Source organism: Oncorhynchus keta, chromosome 7 (assembly GCF_023373465.1).
Source record: "Oncorhynchus keta strain PuntledgeMale-10-30-2019 chromosome 7, Oket_V2, whole genome shotgun sequence".
NCBI lineage: Eukaryota > Metazoa > Chordata > Actinopteri > Salmoniformes > Salmonidae > Oncorhynchus > Oncorhynchus keta.
Genome location: NC_068427.1, coordinates 49,108,989 through 49,132,316, shown reverse-complemented (window position 1 = coordinate 49,132,316; position 23,328 = coordinate 49,108,989). Strand labels below are relative to the sequence as shown.

The 23,328-nt window shown below is 46.1% G+C and overlaps 1 protein-coding gene and 1 long non-coding RNA gene across 14 annotated transcripts in view; one reads left to right on the top strand and one right to left on the bottom strand.

Moving 5' to 3' along the window:
- The window catches only part of dip2a (disco-interacting protein 2 homolog A), a 274,567-nt gene that overhangs the window by 63,464 nt on the left and 187,775 nt on the right, over nucleotides 1-23,328 (bottom strand). For 10 of the 11 annotated variants that reach the window (XR_008140278.1, XM_052523083.1, XM_052523084.1 and 7 more), the window contains 5 exons: nucleotides 20,121-20,260; nucleotides 8,654-8,790; nucleotides 8,198-8,278; nucleotides 2,036-2,163; nucleotides 28-142 (listed from right to left, as the gene is read on the bottom strand). Coding sequence is in view for 10 of the 11 variants with exons in the window: in XM_052523083.1 (XP_052379043.1) it covers nucleotides 28-142; nucleotides 2,036-2,163; nucleotides 8,198-8,278; nucleotides 8,654-8,790; nucleotides 20,121-20,260 (601 nt within the window). In the remaining variant the exon portion in view is untranslated. The remainder of the gene's footprint in view (nucleotides 1-27; nucleotides 143-2,035; nucleotides 2,164-8,197; nucleotides 8,279-8,653; nucleotides 8,791-20,120; nucleotides 20,261-23,328) is intronic. The other variant, XM_052523087.1, reaches the window with a different exon arrangement.
- LOC127931191 (uncharacterized) lies at nucleotides 8,797-10,615 on the top strand. 3 transcript variants are annotated; one of them, XR_008140281.1, is made up of 3 exons: nucleotides 8,797-9,103; nucleotides 9,167-9,775; nucleotides 10,109-10,615. It is a non-coding gene; the product is annotated as an uncharacterized LOC127931191 (long non-coding RNA). The 3 variants fall into 3 exon arrangements; XR_008140280.1 differs by having other exon boundaries at nucleotides 9,135-9,775; nucleotides 10,139-10,615; XR_008140279.1 differs by having other exon boundaries at nucleotides 9,135-9,775.

Below are 23,328 nucleotides of genomic sequence, written 5' to 3'. Positions count from 1 at the left end.
ACATGATGTATATACACTGTGTTGTACCTGTAGAACGCGGCTCATCCACTGGAAGCTGCCCTCCTCTGAAGCATCTGGTCTCTGTTCTGCCACCACTACAATACGCTCATCATGGAGAACCGAGACGGAGAACACTGCTATCCTAGAACACAACAGAGAACACTGCTATCCTAGAACACAACAACACTGCAATCCTAGAACACCAACAACACTGCTATCCTAGAACACCACAACAACAACACTGCAATCCTAGAACACCACAACAACAACACTGCAATCCTAGAACACCACAACAACAACACTGCTATCCTAGAACACCACAACAACAACACTGCTATCCTACAACAACACTGCTATCCTAGAACAACAACACTGCTATCCTAGAACACCACAACAAAAACACTGCTATCCTACAACAACACTGCTATCCTAGAACAACAACACTGCTATCCTAGAACAACAACACTGCTATCCTAGAAAACCACAACAACAACACTGCTATCCTACAACAACACTGCTATCCTAGAACAACAACACTGCTATCCTAGAACAACAACACTGCTATCCTAGAACACTACAACTATACTGCTATCCTAGCACACAACAAGACTGCTATCCTAGAACACTACAACTATACTGCTATCCTAGCATACAACAAGACTGCTATCCTAGAACACCACAACAACACTGCTATCATAGAACACCACAACAACACTGCTATCCTAGAACACCACAACAACAACACTGCAATCCTATAACACCACAACAACAACACTACAATCCTAGAACACCACAACAACAACACTGCTATCCTAGAATACCAACAACACTGCTATCCTAGAACACCACAACAACAACACTGCAATCCTATAACACCACAACAACAACACTACAATCCTAGAACACTGCTATCCTAGAATACCAACAACACTGCTATCCTAGAACACCACAACAACAACACTGCTATCCTAGAATACCAACAACACTGCTATCCTAGAACACAACAACAACACTGCAATCCTAGAACACCACAACAACAACACTGCAATCCTATAACACCACAACAACAACACTACAATCCTAGAACACCACAACAACAACACTGCTCTCCTAGAATATAATAAAATAAATAATAATATATGCCATTTAGCAGACGCTTTTATCCAAAGCGACTTACAGTCATGTGTGCATACATTCTACGTATGGGTGGTCCTGGGGATCGAACCCACTACCCTGGCGTTACAAGCGCCATGCTCTACCAACTGAGCTACAGAAGGACCACTAGAACACCACAACAACACTGCTATCCTAGAACACAACACCACTGCTATCATAGAACACAACACCACTGCTATCATAGAACACCACAAAAACAACACTGCTATCCTAGACCACCACAACAACACCACTGCTATCCTAGAACAACACAACACTGCAATCCTAGAACACCACAAAAACAACACTGCTATCCTAGAACACCACAACAACACCACTGCTATCATAGAACACAACACCACTGCTATCCTAGAACACAACAGAGAACACTGCTATCCTAGAACACAACAACAACACTGCTATCCTAGAACACAACAACAACACTGCTATCCTAGAACACAACACCACTGCTATCCTAGAACACAACACCACTGCTATCCTAGAACACAACACCACTGCTATCCTAGAACACAACACCACTGCTATCCTAGAACACAACACCACTGCTATCCTAGAACACAACACCACTGCTATCCTAGAACACAACAACAACACTGCTATCCTAGAACACAACAACAACACTGCTATCCTAGAACACAACACCACTGCTATCCTAGAACACAACACCACTGCTATCCTAGAACACAACAGAGAACACTGCTATCCTAGAACACAACAACAACACTGCTATCCTAGAACACAACAACAACACTGCTATCCTAGAACACAACACCACTGCTATCCTAGAACACAACACCAACACTGCTATCCTAGAACACCACAACACTGCTATCCTAGAACACAGAACCTCCCTCCTCACCTCCCCCTGTAGACAAACTTCATGGGCTCCACTGCCAGCGCCGTGGCAACCACATCATCAGCGTTGTGTCTCCGCCCACACACCGTCATCAGCCCGTCCATTCTACCCACGATAAACACTAGGTTGTCCTGGAGACCACACACACAGGGTGGTTAGTCACTGCCCAACACATCTTGTCAAATAAAATAAAATATGTATTTATCACATGCTTGGTAACAGGTGTCGACTAACAGTGAAATGGATGGTCAGGTCCAGCAGTATGTCAAGTAAAATAAAATGTTATTTGTCACATGCTTAGTAAACAGAGTAACAGTGAAATTATTATCTGCTGAATTCAGCTATACCTAATTTAGCTACATTTAACAGACATCATGCTAGCAGATACACTACCGGTAAAACGTTTGGAATCATGTAGTAACCGAAAAATCTAACTAGAGTTTATATTTGAGTTTCTTCAAAGTAGCCACCCTTTGCCTTGATGACAGCAGCAAATTGAGATGGTTTGGGATGAGTCGGACCGCAGAATGAAGGAAAAGCAGCCAACAAGTGCTCAGCATAGGTTGGAAAATCATTCCAGGTGAAGCTTGTTGAGAGAAAGCCAAGAGTGTGCAAAGCTGTCATCAAGGCAAAGAGTGGCTATTTGAAGAATCTCAAATATAAAATATATTTAGATTTGTTTAACAGTTTTTTGGTTACTACATGATTCCATATATGTTATAGTTTGTTTTCACTATTATTCTACAATGTAGAAAATAGTAAAAATAAAGAAAAACTCTTGAATGAGTAGGTGTTCGAAAACTCTTTGTACATTTAGCAGATGCATTTAGTAGACATCATGCTAGGACACATTTATCAGACACATTTATCAGACACCATGCTAGGAGACGCATTTAGCAGACGTCATGCTAGGAGACGCATTTAGCAGACATCATGCTAGCAGACACATTTAGCAGACATCATGCTAGCAGACACATTTAGCAGACATCATGCTAGCAGATACATTTAGCAGACATCATGCTAGCAGATACAATTAGCAGACATCATGCTAGCAGACACAATTAGCAGACATCATGCTAGCAGATACAATTAGCAGACATCATGCTAGCAGATACATTTAGCAGACATCATGCTAGCAGACACAATTAGCAGACATCATGCTAGCAGACATCATGCTAGCAGACATCATGCTAGCAGATACAATTAGCAGACATCATGCTGGCAGATACATTTAGCAGACATCATGCTAGCAGACATCATGCTAGCAGACATCATGCTAGCAGACACAATTAGCAGACATCATGCTAGCAGACATCATGCTAGCCGATATCATGCTAGCAGGTGCATTATGCAGACATCATGCTAGCAGACACATTTAGCAGACACCATGCTAGCAGACATCATGCTAGCAGACATCATTCTAGCCGATATCATGCTAGCAGGTGCATTTAGCAGACATCATGCTAGCAGACACATTTAGCAGACACATTTAGCAGACATCATGCTAGCAGACACATTTAGCAGACACATTTAGCAGACACATCTAGCAGACACATCTAGCAGACACATTTAGCAGACACATTTAGCAGACACATTTAGCAGACACATCTAGCAGACACATCTAGCAGACACATCTAGCAGACACATCTAGCAGACACATTTAGCAGACACATTTAGCAGACACATTTAGCAGACACATTTAGCAGACACATCTAGCAGACACATCTAGCAGACACATTTAGCAGACACATTTAGCAGACACATCTAGCAGACACATCTAGCAGACACATTTAGCAGACACATTTAGCAGACACATTTAGCAGACACATCTAGCAGACACATCTAGCAGACACATCTAGCAGATACATCTAGCAGATACATTTAGCAGACATCATGCTAGCAGACATATTTAGCAGACATGCTAGCAGACACTGTGCTAGCAGACATCATGCTAGGAGATGCATTTAGCAGACATCATGCTAGCAGACATTATGCTAGCAGACATCATGCTAGCAGACATTATGCTAGCAAACATCATGCTAGCAGACACATTTAGCAGACATCATGCTAGCCGATATCATGCTAGCAGGTGCATTATGCAGACATCATGCTAGCAGACACATTTAGCAGACACATTTAGCAGACACCATGCTAGCAGACACATTTAGCAGACACATTTAGCAGACACATCTAGCAGACATCATGCTAGCAGACATCATGCTAGCAGACATCATGCTAGCCGATATCATGCTAGCAGGTGCATTTAGCAGACACATCTAGCAGATACATCTAGCAGACATCATGCTAGCAGACATCATGCTAGCAGACATCATGCTAGCAGACATCATGCTAGCCGATATCATGCTAGCAGGTGCATTTAGCAGACACATCTAGCAGACACATCTAGCAGATACATCTAGCAGACACATTTAGCAGACACATTTAGCAGACACATTTAGCAGACACATCTAGCAGATACATCTAGCAGATACATCTAGCAGATACATCTAGCAGACATCATGCTAGCAGATACATTTAGCAGACATGCTAGCAGACACATTTAGCAGACATCATGCTAGCAGACACATTTAGCAGACATCATGCTAGCAGACACCATGCTAGCAGACATCATGCTAGCCGACACATCTAGCAGACACATTTAGCAGACATCATGCTAGCAGACATCATGCTAGCAGACACCATGCTAGCAGACACATTTAGCAGACACATTTAGCAGACATCATGCTAGCAGACATCATGCTAGCAGACATCATGCTAGCAGACACCATGCTAGCAGACATCATGCTAGCAGACACCATGCTAGCAGACACATTTAGCAGACACATTTAGCAGACATCATGCTAGCAGACATCATGCTAGCAGACATCATGCTAGCAGACACCATGCTAGCAGACACATTTAGCAGACACATTTAGCAGACATCATGCTAGCAGACATCATGCTAGCCGACACATCTAGCCGACACATCTAGCAGATACATCTAGCAGATACATCTAGCAGACATCATGCTAGCAGATACATTTAGCAGACATGCTAGCAGACACATTTAGCAGACATCATGCTAGCAGACATCATGCTAGCAGACATCATGCTAGCCGACACATCTAGCCGATACATCTAGCAGATACATCTAGCAGATACATCTAGCAGACATCATGCTAGCAGACACATTTAGCAGACATCATGCTAGCAGACATCATGCTAGCAGACATCATGCTAGCAGACATCATGCTAGCCGACACATCTAGCCGACACATCTAGCAGATACATCTAGCAGATACATCTAGCAGACATCATGCTAGCAGATACATTTAGCAGACATGCTAGCAGACACATTTAGCAGACATCATGCTAGCAGACATCATGCTAGCAGACATCATGCTAGCAGACATCATGCTAGCCGACACATCTAGCCGACACATCTAGCAGATACATCTAGCAGATACATCTAGCAGATACATCTAGCAGACATCATGCTAGCAGATACATTTAGCAGACATGCTAGCAGATACATCTAGCAGATACATCTAGCAGATACATCTAGCAGACATCATGCTAGCCGACACATCTAGCCGACACATCTAGCAGATACATCTAGCAGATACATCTAGCAGACATCATGCTAGCAGACACATTTAGCAGACATATTTAGCAGACATGCTAGCAGACATCGTGCTAGCAGATATCATGCTAGGAGATGCATTTAGCAGACATCATGCTAGCAGACACCATGCTAGCAGACATCATGCTAGCCGACACATTTAGCAGACATCATGCTAGCAGACACCATGCTAGCAGACACATTTAGCAGACACATTTAGCAGACATCATGCTAGCAGACATCATGCTAGCAGACACCATGCTAGCAGACATCATGCTAGCCGATATCATGCTAGCAGGTGCATTTAGCAGACATCATGCTAGCAGACACATTTAGCAGACACCATGCTAGTAGACACATCTAGCAGACACATCTAGCAGACACATTTAGCAGACACATTTAGCAGACACATTTAGCAGACACATTTAGCAGACATCATGCTAGCAGATACATTTAGCAGACATGCTAGCAGACACATTTAGCAGACATCATGCTAGCAGACACATTTAGCAGACATCATGCTAGCAGACACCATGCTAGCAGACACATTTAGCAGACATCATGCTAGCAGACATCATGCTAGCAGACATCATGCTAGCCGACACATCTAGCCGACACATCTAGCAGATACATCTAGCAGATACATCTAGCAGACATCATGCTAGCAGATACATTTAGCAGACATGCTAGCAGACACATTTAGCAGACATCATGCTAGCAGACACATTTAGCAGACATATTTAGCAGACATGCTAGCAGACATCGTGCTAGCAGATATCATGCTAGGAGATGCATTTAGCAGACATCATGCTAGCAGACACATTTAGCAGACACATTTAGCAGACATCATGCTAGCAGACATCATGCTAGCAGACACCATGCTAGCAGACACCATGCTAGCAGACATCATGCTAGCCGATATCATGCTAGCAGGTGCATTTAGCAGACATCATGCTAGCAGACACATTTAGCAGACACCATGCTAGTAGAAACATCTAGCAGACACATCTAGCAGACACATCTAGCAGACACATCTAGCAGACACATCTAGCAGACGTCATGCTAGCAGACATCATGCTAGCCGATATCATGCTAGCAGGTGCATTATGCAGACATCATGCTAGCAGACACATTTAGCAGACACCATGCTAGCAGACACATTTAGCAGACACATTTAGCAGACACATTTAGCAGACACATCTAGCAGCCATCATGCTAGCAGACATCATGCTAGCAGACATCATGCTAGCAGGTGCATTTAGCAGACACATCTAGCAGATACATCTAGCAGACACATCTAGCAGACACATCTAGCAGATACATCTAGCAGATACATCTAGCAGATACATCTAGCAGATACATCTAGCAGATACATCTAGCAGATACATCTAGCAGATACATCTATCTAGCAGACATGCTAGCAGATAAATTTAGCAGACATGCTAGCAGACACATTTAGCAGACATGCTAGCAGACACCATGCTAGCAGACATCGTGCTAGCAGATATCATGCTAGGAGATGCATTTAGCAGACATCATGCTAGCAGACACATTTAGCAGACATCATGCTAGCAGACATCATGCTAGCAGACACCATGCTAGCAGACACATTTAGCAGACACATTTAGCAGACATCATGCTAGCAGACATCATGCTAGCCGATATCATGCTAGCAGGTGCATTTAGCAGACATCATGCTAGCAGACACATTTAGCAGACACCATGCTAGTAGACACATTTAGCAGACACATTTAGCAGACACATTTAGCAGACACATCTAGCAGACACATCTAGCAGACACATCTAGCAGACATCATGCTAGCAGATACATTTAGCAGACATGCTAGCAGACACATTTAGCACATCTAGCAGACATCATGCTAGCAGATACATTTAGCAGACATGCTAGCAGACACATTTAGCAGACATCGTGCTAGCAGACACATTTAGCAGACACATTTAGCAGACATCATGCTAGCAGACATCGTGCTAGCAGACATCGTGCTAGCCGATATCATGCGAGCCGATATCATGCTAGCAGGTGCATTTAGCAGACATCATGCTAGCAGACACATTTAGCAGACACCATGCTAGCAGACACATTTAGCAGACACCATGCTAGCAGACACATTTAGCAGACACATTTAGCAGACACATTTAGCAGACACATCTAGCAGACACATCTAGCAGACACATCTAGCAGACACATCTAGCAGACACATCTAGCAGACACATCTAGCAGACACATCTAGCAGACACATCTAGCAGACATGCTAGATGGGACCACCCATACGTAGAATGTATGCACACATGACTGTAAGTCGCTTTGGATAAAAGCGTCTGCTAAATGGAAAAAAAAATAAAATAAAAATAAAAAAAACATGCTAGCAGACATGCTAGCAGACACATTTAGCAGACGCATTTAGCAGACATCATGCTAGGAGACGCATTTAGCAGACATCATGCTAGCAGACACATTTAGCAGACATCATGCTAGCAGCTGGGAATGTGAGGCTCCTAGAAACGGATAACAGTGAACTCACAGGTCCTACAAAGCCCAGTAGTGACGTCCTGGTGAAGGGTCTGCCACTGATGGGACCTCCTGACGCTCTTACTGGGATGGTCTGGAACAGGCAACAGGACTATACACACACCACTAGACACACACCACATAGCTCCTAATGCTGTTACCGAGATGGTCTGGAACAGGCAACAGGACTATACACACACCACTAGACACACACCACATAGCTCCTAATGCTGTTACCGAGATGGTCTGGAACAGACAACAGAACTATACACAACACATTGCTCCTAATGCTGTTACTGGGATGGTCTGGAACAGGCAACATGACTGTAGACACGACTCAGTATTCATTTGTGTAGTTATAGCCTTTAATTAACCAGGAAAGTTATTGAGATTTGATTTGGATTTGAGAACACACTCTTTTGCAGTAACAATGTGACACCATTATGAGTGTTCAAGTCACAGTACAAACCTGGAAGGTGTTCTTGGTCATGCCCGGGAGGCCGTAGTATGCCACGCCGGTGCTCCCAGAACTCACACAGATCTCCCCCACCTCATCTGTCTGGCAGAGATACGGAGTTCCCTCCACACGTACCACACACACCAGCGCTGTGGACACACACACGTCATAACATCACACACACTGACTGGATATCAATAAACAAAGCATTGTAATTAATAGGACAGCGTGTTTCTCCGAACTGACCTCGTTACAGGCTAAGTTATTTAGGAATTCCCCTCGTTACAGGCTAAGTTATTTAGGTGTTCCCCTCGTTACAGGCTAAGTTATTTAGGTGTTCCCCTCGTTACAGGCTAAGTTATTTAGGTGTTCCCCTCGTTACAGGCTAAGTTATTTAGGTGTTCCCCTCGTTACAGGCTAAGTTATTTAGGTGTTCCCCTCGTTACAGGCTAAGTTATTTAGGTGTTCCCTCGTTACAGGCTAAGTTATTTAGGTGTTCCCCTCGTTACAGGCTAAGTTATTTAGGTGTTCCCCTCGTTACAGGCTAAGTTATTTAGGTGTTCCCCTCGTTACAGGCTAAGTTATTTAGGTGTTTCCCCTCGTTCCAGGCTGTTCATCAGGTGTTTCTCTCGTTCCAGACTGTTCATCAGGTGTTTCCCCTCGTTCCAGGCTGTTCATCAGGTGTTTCTCTCGTTCCAGGCTGTTCATCAGGTGTTCCCTCGTTCCAGGCTGTTCATTAGGTGTTTCCCCTCGTTCCAGGCTGTTCATTAGGTGTTTCTCTCGTTCCAGGCTGTTCATCAGGTGTTTCTCTCGTTCCAGGCTGTTCATCAGGTGTTTCCCCTCGTTCCAGCCTGTTCATTAGGTGTTTCCCCTCGTTACAGGCTGTTCATTAGGTGTTTCTCTCGTTCCAGGCTGTTCATCAGGTGTTTCCCCTCGTTCCAGGCTGTTCATCAGGTGTTTCTCTCGTTCCAGGCTGTTCATTAGGTGTTTCTCTCGTTCCAGGCTGTTCATTAGGTGTTTCTCTCGTTCCAGGCTGTTCATTAGGTGTTTCTCTCGTTCCAGGCTGTTCATTAGGTGTTTCTCTCGTTCCAGGCTGTTCATTAGGTGTTTCTCTCGTTCCAGGCTGTTCATTAGGTGTTTCTCTCGTTCCAGACTGTTCATCAGGTGTTTCTCTCGTTCCAGGCTGTTCATTAGGTGTTTCTCTCGTTCCAGGCTGTTCATTAGGTGTTTCTCTCGTTCCAGACTGTTCATCAGGTGTTTCTCTCGTTCCAGGCTGTTCATCAGGTGTTTCTCTCGTTCCAGGCTGTTCATCAGGTGTTTCTCTCGTTCCAGGCTGTTCATCAGGTGTTTCCCCTCGTTCCAGCCTGTTCATTAGGTGTTTCCCCTCGTTACAGGCTGTTCATTAGGTGTTTCTCTCGTTCCAGGCTGTTCATCAGGTGTTTCCCCTCGTTCCAGGCTGTTCATCAGGTGTTTCTCTCGTTCCAGGCTGTTCATTAGGTGTTTCTCTCGTTCCAGGCTGTTCATTAGGTGTTTCTCTCGTTCCAGGCTGTTCATTAGGTGTTTCTCTCGTTCCAGACTGTTCATCAGGTGTTTCTCTCGTTCCAGGCTGTTCATCAGGTGTTTCTCTCGTTCCAGGCTGTTCATCAGGTGTTCCCTCGTTCCAGGCTGTTCATTAGGTGTTTCCCCTCGTTCCAGGCTGTTCATTAGGTGTTTCTCTCGTTCCAGGCTGTTCATCAGGTGTTTCTCTCGTTCCAGGCTGTTCATCAGGTGTTTCCCCTCGTTCCAGCCTGTTCATTAGGTGTTTCTCTCGTTCCAGGCTGTTCATTAGGTGTTTCTCTCGTTCCAGGCTGTTCATTAGGTGTTTCTCTCGTTCCAGGCTGTTCATTAGGTGTTTCTCTCGTCCCAGGCTGTTCATCAGGTGTTTCCTCTCGTTCCAGGCTGTTCATCAGGTGTTTCCCCTCGTTCCAGGCTGTTCATCAGGTGTTTCCTCTCGTTCCAGACTGTTCATCAGGTGTTTCCCCTCGTTCCAGACTGTTCATCAGGTGTTCTCTCGTTCCAGGCTGTTCATCAGGTGTTCCCTCGTTCCAGGCTGTTCATCAGGTGTTTCCCCTCGTTCCAGACTGTTCATCAGGTGTTCTCTCGTTCCAGGCTGTTCATCAGGTGTTTCTCTCGTTCCAGGCTGTTCATCAGGTGTTTCTCTCGTTCCAGGCTGTTCATCAGGTGTTTCTCTCGTTCCAGACTGTTCATCAGGTGTTTCCCCTCGTTCCAGACTGTTCATCAGGTGTTCTCTCGTTCCAGGCTGTTCATCAGGTGTTTCTCTCGTTCCAGGCTGTTCATCAGGTGTTTCTCTCGTTCCAGACTGTTCATCAAGTGTTTCTCCTCGTTCCATACTGTTCATCAGGTGTTTCTCCTCGTTCCAGACTGTTCATCAGGTGTTTCTCTCGTTCCAGGCTGTTCATCAGGTGTTTCTCTAGTTCCAGACTGTTCATCAGGTGTTTCTCTCGTTCCAGACTGTTCATCAGGTGTTTCTCTCATTCCAGGCTGTCCATCAGGTGTTTCTCCTCGTTCCAGACTGTTCATCAGGTGTTTCCCCTCGTTCCAGACTGTTCATCAGGTGTTCTCTCGTTCCAGCCTGTTCATTAGGTGTTTCTCTCGTTCCAGGCTGTTCATCAGGTGTTTCCCCTCGTTCCAGGCTGTTCATCAGGTGTTTCTCTCGTTCAGGCTGTTCATCAGGTGTTCCCTCGTTCCAGGCTGTTCATCAGGTGTTCCCTCGTTCCAGGCTGTTCATCAGGTGTTCTCTCGTTCCAGGCTGTTCATCAGGTGTTTCCCCTCGTTCCAGACTGTTCATCAGGTGTTCTCTCGTTCCAGACTGTTCATCAGGTGTTTCCCCTCGTTCCAGGCTGTTCAACAGGTGTTTCCCCTCGTTCCAGCCTGTTCATCAGGTGTTTCTCTCGTTCCAGAATGTTCATCAGGTGTTTCTCTCGTTCCAGACTGTTCATCAGGTGTTTCTCTCGTTCCAGACTGTTCATCAGGTGTTTCTCTCGTTCCAGGCTGTTCAACAGGTGTTTCCCCTCGTTCCAGGCTGTTCATCAGGTGTTTCTCTCGTTCCAGGCTGTTCATCAGGTGTTTCTCTCGTTCCAGGCTGTTCATCAGGTGTTTCCCCTCGTTCCAGGCTGTTCATCAGGTGTTTCTCTCGTTCCAGGCTGTTCATCAGGTGTTTCTCTCGTTCCAGGCTGTTCATCAGGTGTTTCCCTCATTCCAGGCTGTTCATCAGGTGTTTCTCTCGTTCCAGGCTGTTCATCAGGTGTTTCCCCTCGTTCCAGGCTGTTCATCAGGTGTTTCTCTCGTTCCAGGCTGTTCATCAGGTGTTTCCCCTCGTTCCAGGCTGTTCATCAGGTGTTTCTCTCATTCCAGGCTGTTCATCAGGTGTTTCTCTCGTTCCAGGCTGTTCTCATTAGGTGTTTCTCTCGTTCCAGCCTGTTCATCAGGTGTTTCTCTCGTTCCAGGCTGTTCATCAGGTGTTCTCTCATTCCAGGCTGTTCATCAGGTGTTTCCCCTCGTTCCAGGCTGTTCATCAGGTGTTTCCCCTCGTTCCAGCCTGTTCATCAGGTGTTTCTCTCGTTCCAGGCTGTTCATCAGGTGTTTCTCCTCGTTCCAGGCTGTTCATCAGGTGTTTCCCCTCGTTCCAGACTGTTCATCAGGTGTTCTCTCGTTCCAGGCTGTTCATCAGGTGTTTCTCTCGTTCCAGACTGTTCATCAGGTGTTTCACCTCGTTCCAGACTGTTCATCAGGTGTTCTCTCGTTCCAGGCTGTTCATCAGGTGTTTCTCTCGTTCCAGACTGTTCATCAGGTGTTTCTCTCGTTCCAGACTGTTCATCAGGTGTTTCCCCTCGTTCCAGACTGTTCATCAGGTGTTTCCCCTCGTTCCAGACTGTTCATCAGGTGTTTCTCTCGTTCCAGACTGTTCATCAGGTGTTTCTCCTCGTTCCAGGCTGTTCAGTAGGTGTTTCCCCTCGTTTCAGACTGTTCATCAGGTGTTTCTCTCGTTCCAGGCTGTTCATCAGGCGTTTCTCTCGTTCCAGGCTGTTCATCAGGTGTTTCCCCTCGTTCCAGACTGTTCATCAGGTGTTCTCTCGTTCCAGGCTGTTCATTAGGTGTTTCTCTCGTTCCAGGCTGTTCATCAGGTGTTTCCCCTCGTTCCAGACTGTTCATCAGGTGTTTCCCCTCGTTCCAGACTGTTCATCAGGTGTTCTCTCGTTCCAGGCTGTTCATCAGGTGTTTCTCTCGTTCCAGACTGTTCATCAGGTGTTTCCCCTCGTTCCAGACTGTTCATCAGGTGTTCTCTCGTTCCAGGCTGTTCATCAGGTGTTTCTCTCGTTCCAGGCTGTTCATCAGGTGTTTCCCCTCGTTCCAGACTGTTCATCAGGTGTTCTCTCGTTCCAGGCTGTTCATCAGGTGTTCCCTCGTTCCAGGCTGTTCATCAGGTGTTTCCCCTCGTTCCAGACTGTTCATCAGGTGTTCTCTCGTTCCAGGCTGTTCATCAGGTGTTTCTCTCGTTCCAGGCTGTTCATCAGGTGTTTCTCTCATTCCAGGCTGTTCATCAGGTGTTTCTCTCGTTCCAGACTGTTCATCAGGTGTTTCCCCTCGTTCCAGACTGTTCATCAGGTGTTCTCTCGTTCCAGGCTGTTCATCAGGTGTTTCTCTCGTTCCAGGCTGTTCATCAGGTGTTTCTCTCGTTCCAGACTGTTCATCAGGTGTTTCTCCTTGTTCCATACTGTTCATCAGGTGTTTCTCCTCGTTCCAGACTGTTCATCAGGTGTTTCTCTCGTTCCAGGCTGTTCATCAGGTGTTTCTCTAGTTCCAGACTGTTCATCAGGTGTTTCTCTCGTTCCAGACTGTTCATCAGGTGTTTCTCTCATTCCAGGCTGTCCATCAGGTGTTTCTCCTCGTTCCAGACTGTTCATCAGGTGTTTCCCCTCGTTCCAGACTGTTCATCAGGTGTTCTCTCGTTCCAGCCTGTTCATTAGGTGTTTCTCTCGTTCCAGGCTGTTCATCAGGTGTTTCCCCTCGTTCCAGGCTGTTCATCAGGTGTTTCTCTCGTTCCAGGCTGTTCATCAGGTGTTCCCTCGTTCCAGGCTGTTCATCAGGTGTTCTCTCGTTCCAGGCTGTTCATCAGGTGTTTCCCCTCGTTCCAGACTGTTCATCAGGTGTTCTCTCGTTCCAGACTGTTCATCAGGTGTTTCCCCTCGTTCCAGGCTGTTCAACAGGTGTTTCCCCTCGTTCCAGGCTGTTCAACAGGTGTTTCCCCTCGTTCCAGGCTGTTCATCAGGTGTTTCTCTCGTTCCAGGCTGTTCATCAGGTGTTTCCCTCATTCCAGGCTGTTCATCAGGTGTTTCTCTCGTTCCAGGCTGTTCATCAGGTGTTTCCCCTCGTTCCAGGCTGTTCATCAGGTGTTTCTCTCGTTCCAGGCTGTTCATCAGGTGTTTCCCCTCGTTCCAGGCTGTTCATCAGGTGTTTCTCTCATTCCAGGCTGTTCTCATTAGGTGTTTCTCTCGTTCCAGGCTGTTCATCAGGTGTTTCTCTCGTTCCAGGCTGTTCATCAGGTGTTTCCCCTCGTTCCAGGCTGTTCATCAGGTGTTTCTCTCGTTCCAGGCTGTTCTCATTAGGTGTTTCTCTCGTTCCAGCCTGTTCATCAGGTGTTTCTCTCGTTCCAGGCTGTTCATCAGGTGTTCTCTCGTTCCAGGCTGTTCATCAGGTGTTTCCCCTCGTTCCAGGCTGTTCATCAGGTGTTTCTCTCGTTCCAGGCTGTTCAACAGGTGTTTCCCCTCGTTCCAGGCTGTTCATCAGGTGTTTCCCCTCGTTCCAGGCTGTTCATCAGGTGTTTCTCTCGTTCCAGACTGTTCATCAGGTGTTTCCCCTCGTTCCAGGCTGTTCATCAGGTGTTTCTCTTGTTCCAGGCTGTTCAACAGGTGTTTCCCCTCGTTCCAGGCTGTTCATCAGGTGTTTCTCTCGTTCCAGACTGTTCATCAGGTGTTTCTCCTCGTTCCAGGCTGTTCATCAGGTGTTTCCCCTCGTTCCAGACTGTTCATCAGGTGTTCTCTCGTTCCAGGCTGTTCATCAGGTGTTTCTCTCGTTCCAGACTGTTCATCAGGTGTTTCACCTCGTTCCAGACTGTTCATCAGGTGTTCTCTCGTTCCAGGCTGTTCATCAGGTGTTTCTCTCGTTCCAGACTGTTCATCAGGTGTTTCTCTCGTTCCAGACTGTTCATCAGGTGTTTCTCTCGTTCCAGACTGTTCATCAGGTGTTTCCCCTCGTTCCAGACTGTTCATCAGGTGTTTCCCCTCGTTCCAGACTGTTCATCAGGTGTTTCCCCTCGTTCCAGGCTGTTCATCAGGTGTTTCTCTCGTTCCAGACTGTTCATCAGGTGTTTCTCCTCGTTCCAGGCTGTTCAGTAGGTGTTTCCCCTCGTTTCAGACTGTTCATCAGGTGTTTCTCTCGTTCCAGGCTGTTCATCAGGTGTTCTCTCGTTCCAGGCTGTTCATCAGGTGTTTCTCTCGTTCCAGGCTGTTCATCAGGTGTTTCCCCTCGTTCCAGACTGTTCATCAGGTGTTCTCTCGTTCCAGGCTGTTCATTAGGTGTTTCTCTCGTTCCAGGCTGTTCATCAGGTGTTTCCCCTCGTTCCAGACTGTTCATCAGGTGTTTCCCCTAGTTCCAGACTGTTCATCAGGTGTTCTCTCGTTCCAGGCTGTTCATCAGGTGTTTCTCTCGTTCCAGACTGTTCATCAGGTGTTTCCCCTCGTTCCAGACTGTTCATCAGGTGTTCTCTCGTTCCAGGCTGTTCATCAGGTGTTTCTCTCGTTCCAGGCTGTTCATCAGGTGTTTCCCCTCGTTCCAGACTGTTCATCAGGTGTTCTCTCGTTCCAGGCTGTTCATCAGGTGTATCTCTCGTTCCAGGCTGTTCATCAGGTGTTCTCTCGTTCCAGGCTGTTCATCAGGTGTTCTCTCGTTCCAGGCTGTTCATCAGGTGTTTCTCTCGTTCCAGGCTGTTCAACAGGTGTTTCACAATTTGTTGCACTTTTACCCTTTTTTCTCCCCAACTTTGTGATATCCAAATGGTAGTTACAGTCTCGTCCAATCGCTGCAACTCCCCTACAGATGCCGAGGCTGTTCTTTAGATTTTTCCGTTGTTACAGGCTGTTTAAAATATCCGGGACGGATATAGGTATGTAACAGTTTGGGTCTAGAGTGTCACATCCTTTGAAGAGGGTGCTTGCTTCGGGACACAGACGTTAGCCAGGAGTAGCCACTCGGATAGCAGCTAGCCAGCTGCAATGATCCAATATAAAAGGCTCAGAGCTTGCGGTAGGAATCCGGAGATGTTCTTTTGGTTTTCCCCTGTTACAGGCCGTTCTTTCGGTTTTCCCCCGTTACAGGCCGTTCTTTAGGTTTTCCCCCGTTACAGGCCGTTCTTTAGGTTTTCCCCCGTTACAGGCCGTTCTTTAGGTTTCCCCCGTTACAGGCCGTTCTTTAGGTTTCCCCCGTTACAGGCCGTTCTTTAGGTTTCCCCCGTTACAGGCCGTTCTTTAGGTTTCCCCGTTACAGGCCGTTCTTTAGGTTTTCCCCCGTTACAGGCCGTTCTTTAGGTTTTCCCCCGTTACAGGCCGTTCTTTAGGTTTTCCCCCGTTACAGGCCGTTCTTTAGGTTTTCCCCGTTACAGGCCGTTCTTTAGGTTTTCCCCGTTACAGGCCGTTCTTTAGGTTTTCCCCCGTTACAGGCCGTTCTTTAGGTTTTCCCCCGTTACAGGCCGTTCTTTAGGTTTTCCCCCGTTACAGGCCGTTCTTTAGGTTTTCCCCCGTTACAGGCCATTCTTTAGGTTTTCCCCCGTTACAGGCCATTCTTTAGGTTTTCCCCCGTTACAGGCCGTTCTTTAGGTTTTCCCCCGTTACAGGCCGTTCTTTAGGTTTTCCCCCGTTACAGGCCGTTCTTTCGGTTTTCCCCGTTACAGGCCGTTCTTTCGGTTTTCCCCCGTTACAGGCCGTTCTTTAGGTTTTCCCCCGTTACAGGCCGTTCTTTTGGTTTTCCCCCGTTACAGGCCGTTCTTTAGGTTTTCCCCCGTTACAGGCCGTTCTTTTGGTTTTCCCCCGTTACAGGCCGTTCTTTAGGTTTTCCCCCGTTACAGGCCGTTCTTTAGGTTTTCCCCCGTTACAGGCCGTTCTTTAGGTTTTCCCCCGTTACAGGCCGTTCTTTCGGTTTTCTGGTCAGGTAAAAACCAGGGATGTAACAACTCATCAATATATACTGGTCCCCGATTCAAATGTTTAAGACAACATAACAACGTTCTGGTCCCCGATTCAAATGTTTAAGACAACATAACAACGTTCTGGTCCCCGATTCAAATGTTTAAGACAACATAACAACGTTCTGGTCCCCGATTCAAATGTTTAAGACAACATAACAACGTTCTGGTCCCCGATTATATATATAAATACATGCTCTACCAACTGAGCTACAGAAGGACCACTATTCAGACAACTGCATCGATCCAAATGTAGCATGCGTTCCAACCGTTACGAATCGTCAATTCACTTTTTTACCTAATTTAGTGACAACTCTGCTTCAGTGTAAGCATGTAACTGTGTTCATAGTCATAGATATACAAGTCATTTTGCATGCCAAACAACTCCAGTGAATATCAGTAGCCTAGTAAAACTGCGCAATTTGCCCAACTTCATGCGGAACCAACGTGAGGTAGGGGGCCAGTTCCCTCTTGCACATCTGCGCTGCACCTTAAGCATTCAAATGCTAAAATGGTTTGCGAAATTTTAGGCTTCATTAGTTGAGTGACAACCTGTGTAATTTGCTAGGTTATTGTTATCTATGCCCTGTTGAATAAAAGTAAGCTACCGGAGACAACTCACCTGGCTTTACCTGCTGAACGGGCTGAACAGGCTTTACCTGCTGAACGGGCTGAACAGGCTTTACCTGCTGAACGGGCTGAACAGGCTTTACCTGCTGAACGGGCTTTACCTGCTGAACGGGCTTTACCTGCTGAACGGGCTTTACCTGCTGAATGGGCTTTACCTGCTGAACAGGGCTTTACCTGCTGAACGGGCTTACTGTAGATTCTATTTTGATGGTTCAGGTTCACCATCAGCTCACGAAGAATGTCCAAACAGTCAAAATCAATCGATTTTGAGGTGGGGTGAAATCCAAAGTTGTGCTATGCACTGAGTGTACAAAACATAAGGAACACCTCTTTCCATGACAGACTGACCTGGTGAAAGCTACTGAATATTCTCTTATTGATGTCAATCAGTGTTGATGAAGGGGAGGTGACAGGTTAAATAATGATTTTTAACCCTTGAGACATGGATTGTGTATGTGTGCCATTCAGAGTTCAATTGGGATCAGATGAGGGAATGGTAGTAGGTGCCAGGTGCACCGGTTTGAGTGTCAAGAACTGCAACGCTTCTGGGTTTTTCACATTCAACAGTTTCCTCTGTGTATCTAGAATCTAACACCACCCAAAGGACATCCAGCCAACTTGACAGCTGTGGGAAGCATTGGAGTCAACATGGGCCAGAATCCCTGTGGAACGCCTTCAACACCTTGTAGAGTCCATAGGGGGGCATATGGGGGAGGGGGGCAACTCAATATAAGGAAGGTGTTAATGTTATGTGCACTCAGTGTATATTCATTCGCTAATTTGTCAATTATAAATATTGATACATGACGAGCTCAAACAAGTCATCTGCATAAATGACAAGTTAATTAGTGATGGTGAATTCAATGTGGGGGGACAAAAACAGAACATAGGCTACATTGCCTCCTAATCTGATAGTGGGTGGTAGATGTCTCCATTATGGCTCTAATCTGATAGTGGGGTGGTAGATGTCTCCATTATGGCTCTAATCTGATAGTGGGGTGGTAGATGTCTCCATTATGGCTCTAATCTGATAGTGGGGTGGTAGATGTCTCCATTATGGCTCTAATCTGATAGTGGGTGGTAGATGTCTCCATTATGGCTCTAATCTGATAGTGGGGTGGTAGATGTCTCCATTATGGCTCTAATCTGATAGTGGGTGGTAGATGTCTCCATTATGGCTCTAATCTGATAGTGGGGTGGTAGATGTCTCCATTATGGCTCTAATCTGATAGTGGGTGGTAGATGTCTCCATTATGGCTCTAATCTGATAGTGGGGTGGTAGATGTCTCCATTATGGCTCTAATCTGATAGTGGGTGGTAGATGTCTCCATTATGGCTCTAATCTGATAGTGGGGTGGTAGATGTCTCCATTATGGCTCTAATCTGATAGTGGGGTGGTAGATGTCTCCATTATGGCTCTAATCTGGTAGTGGGGTGGTAGATGTCTCCATTATGGCTCTAATCTGATAGTGGGGTGGTAGATGTCTCCATTATGGCTCTAATCTGATAGTGGGGTGGTAGATGTCTCCATTATGGCTCTAATCTGATAGTGGGGTGGTAGATGTCTCCATTATGGCTCTAATCTGATAGTGGGTGGTAGATGTCTCCATTATGGCTCTAATCTGATAGTGGGTGGTAGATGTCTCCATTATGGCTCTAATCTGGTAGTGGGGTGGTAGATGTCTCCATTATGGCTCTAATCTGATAGTGGGGTGGTAGATGTCTCCATTATGGCTCTAATCTGATAGTGGGTGGTAGATGTCTCCATTATGGCTCTAATCTGATAGTGGGTGGTAGATGTCTCCATTATGGCTCTAATCTGATAGTGGGTGGTAGATGCCTGGTCTCCTTTATGGCTCAGATCAGGTGCCTACATAGTACACACCAGACATACATCACTCACCCACATGTCAGCTCAGAGAGGCCCGGCTCAGAGAGGCCCAGCGCATGAGCTCCATAAGCAGCAGATATTCATTTAGAATGGAAAATTAATGTGTTTACGCAACAAATGGTTGTGCATCGAATCGAATCAAACAATCGCAACAATTTGTTCTGTAATCAAACCAAATCATTTCAAACTAAAACGTATCGTTCCTGTATCCTATTGGAGCCCATGTTTCTCGATACATACCAGATGATCCTGAAAGGGAATACATCCCTAGTAAAAACCACAGGCCCTTGTTACAGGCTAAGTTTATAAAAAAATTTTGGGACATTATAATTAATTATGACTTCTGAGGACTTTTCTCTATGAGCAGCTATATAAATCTATAAAAACACTGTAGAATGTGTACTAGCTGGACGTACCGCCCGGTATGAGCTGTGCAATGTGTACTAGCTGGACGTACCGCCTGGTATGAGATGTAGAATGTGTACTAGCTGGACGTACCGCCCGGTATGAGCTGTGGAATGTGTACTAGCTGGACGTACCACCTGGTATGAGCTGTAGAATGTGTACTAGCTGGATGTACCGCCCAGTATGAGCTGTAGAATGTGTACTTGCTGGATGTACCGCCCCGTATGAGCTGAAGAATGTGTACTAGCTGGACGTACCGCCTGGCATGACCTGGCCCACGTCCTGCACTGTGAGGACAGAGAGCTTCTCCTCGGTGTCTACCCGGATCACACTGTGGCTCAGACCACTCATGGACAGAACTGCCTTCCCTGGTGGAGGGACGCCCGACTCCGGAGGTCTGAGGAACCAACATTTATATACAGTATGGTTATACAGGTAAACTAACAGAACTGCCTTCCCTGGTGGAGGGACGCCCGACTCCGGAGGTCTGAGGAACCAACATTTATATACAGTATGGTTATACAGGTAAACTAACAGAACTGTCTTCCCTGGTGGAGGGGCTCCTGACTCCGGAGGTCTGAGGAACCAACATTTATATACAGTATGGTTATACAGGTAAACTAACAGAACTGCCTTCCCTGGTGGAGGGACGCCCGACTCCGGAGGTCTGAGGAACCAACATTTATATACAGTATGGTTATACAGGTAAACTAACAGAATTGCCTTCCCTGGTGGAGGGACGCCCGACTCCGGAGGTCTGAGGAACCAACATTTATATACAGTATGGTTATACAGGTAAACTAACAGAACTGTCTTCCCTGGTGGAGGGACGCCCGACTCCGGAGGTCTGAGGAACCAACATTTATATACAGTATGGTTATACAGGTAAACTAACAGAACTGTCTTCCCTGGTGGAGGGGCTCCTGACTCTAGAGGGGAAACAGACACAGATGGTGCCTTCAGAAAGTATTCACACCCCTTGACTTACTGCACATCTTGTTGTGTTACAGCCTGAATTCAAAATTGATTAAATTGTTTGTTTTTCTCACCCATCTACACACAATACCCCAGAATGACAAAGTTAAAACATGTTTTCAGAATTTTTTGCTAATTTATTGAAAATGAAATACAGAAATATCTCACAGTATATACATTTATATACAGGGAAGAGGCCACAACAAAACCTATTCCCCCTCAAGAGACTGAAAAGATTTGGCATGGGTCCTCAGATCCTCAAAAGGTTCAACAGCTGCACCATCGAGCGCATCCTGACTGGTTGCCTCACTGCCTGGTAGGGCAACTGCTCGGCCTCTGACCGTAAGGCACTACAGAGGGTAGTGCGTACGGCCCAGTACATCATCGGGGCCAAGCTTCCTGCCATCCAGGAACTCTATACCAGGCGGTGTCAAAGGAAGGCCCTATGAAATTGTCAAAGACTCCAGTCACCCTAGTCATAGACTGTTCTCTCTGCTACCGCAAGGCAAGCGGTACCGGCTTGCACCAAGACTAGGTCCAAGAAGCTCCTAAATAGCTTCTACCCCCAAGCCATAAGACTCCTGAACAGCTAATCAAATGGCCACCCAGACTATTTGCATTGCCCCCCGGAATGCTGCTGCTGCTCCGTTATTAGTCACTTTAATAACTCTACATACATGTACCTATTACTGAAATTACCTCAACACTGTTGTCCCCGCACATCGACTCTGTACCGTAACCCCCTGTATATAGCCTCCACATTGACTCTGTACCGTAACACCCTGTATATAGCCTCCACATTGACTCTGTACCGTAACACCCTGTATATAGCCTCCACATTGACTCTGTACCGGTACCCCCTGTATATATAGCCTCCACATTGACTCTGTACCGCAACACCCTGTATATAGCCTCCACATTGACTCTGTACCGTAACACCCTGTATATAGCCTCCACATTGACTCTGTACCGTAACACCCTGTATATAGCCTCCACATTGACTCTGTACCATAACACCCTGTATATAGCCTCCACATTGACTCTGTACCGTAACACCCTGTATATAGTCTCCACATTGACTCTGTAACCGGTACCCCCTGTATATAGTCTCCACATTGACTCTGTACCAGTACCCCCTGTATATAGCCTCCACATTGACTCTGTACCGGTACCCCCTGTATATATAGCCTCCACATTGACTCTGTACCGCAACACCCTGTATATAGCCTCCACATTGACTCTGTACCGTAACACCCTGTATATAGCCTCCACATTGACTCTGTACCATAACACCCTGTATATAGCCTCCACATTGACTCTGTACCGTAACACCCTGTATATAGTCTCCACATTGACTCTGTAACCGGTACCCCCTGTATATAGTCTCCACATTGACTCTGTACCGGTACCCCCTGTATATAGTCTCCACATTGACTCTGTACCGTAATACCCTGTATATAGCCTCCACATTGACTCTGTACCGGTACGCCCTGTATATAGTCTCCACATTGACTCTGTAACCGGTACCCCCTGTATATAGCCTCCACATTGACTCTGTACCGTAACACCCTGTATATAGCCTCCACATTGAATCTGTACCGTAACACCCTGTATATAGCCTCCACATTGAATCTGTACCGTAACACCCTGTATATAGCCTCCACATTGAATCTGTACCGGTACCCCCTGTATATAGCCTCCACATTGACTCTGTACTGGTACCCCCTGTATATAGCCTCCACATTGACTCTGTACCGTAACCCCCTGTATATAGCCTCCACATTGACTCTGTACCGTAACACCCTGTATATAGCCTCCACATTGACTCTGTACCGTAACACCCTGTATATAGCCTCCACATTTACTCTGTACCGTAACACCCTGTATATAGCCCTGCTATATGCTGTTATTTACTGCTGCTCTTTAATCATGTTATTCTTATCTCTTACTTTTTTGTGTGTATTTTCTTAAAACTGCATTGTTGGTTAAGGACTTGTAAGTAAGCAATTCACTGTAAGGTCTACTATACCTGTTGTATTCGGCACATTAAACAAATCAAATTCACCCCTGAGTGAATACTTTGAAGCATCTTTGACGGCGATTACAGCTGTGAGTCTTTCTGGGGAAGTCTCTAAGAGCTGTCCACACCTGGATTCAGCCAAATTTTCCCATTGTTCTTTTCAAATTGGTTGTTGATCATCGCTAGACAACCATTTTCAGGTCTCGCCGTAGATTTTAGTAAAAACTATCTCGGCCACTCAGGAACATTCACTGTCTTCTTGATAAGCAACTCCAGTGTATATTTTGCCTTGTGTTATTGATTATTGTCCTGCTGAAAGGTAAATTCATGTCCCAGTGTCTGGTGGAAAGCAGACTGAACCAAGTTTTCATCTTGGATTTTGACTTTGCTTAGCTCCCGTCATGACTCTCCTGTGAGGATACAGTGGATCAGCTCTCTCTCTCCCACAGAGGGAAAGAGGGATGGATGTT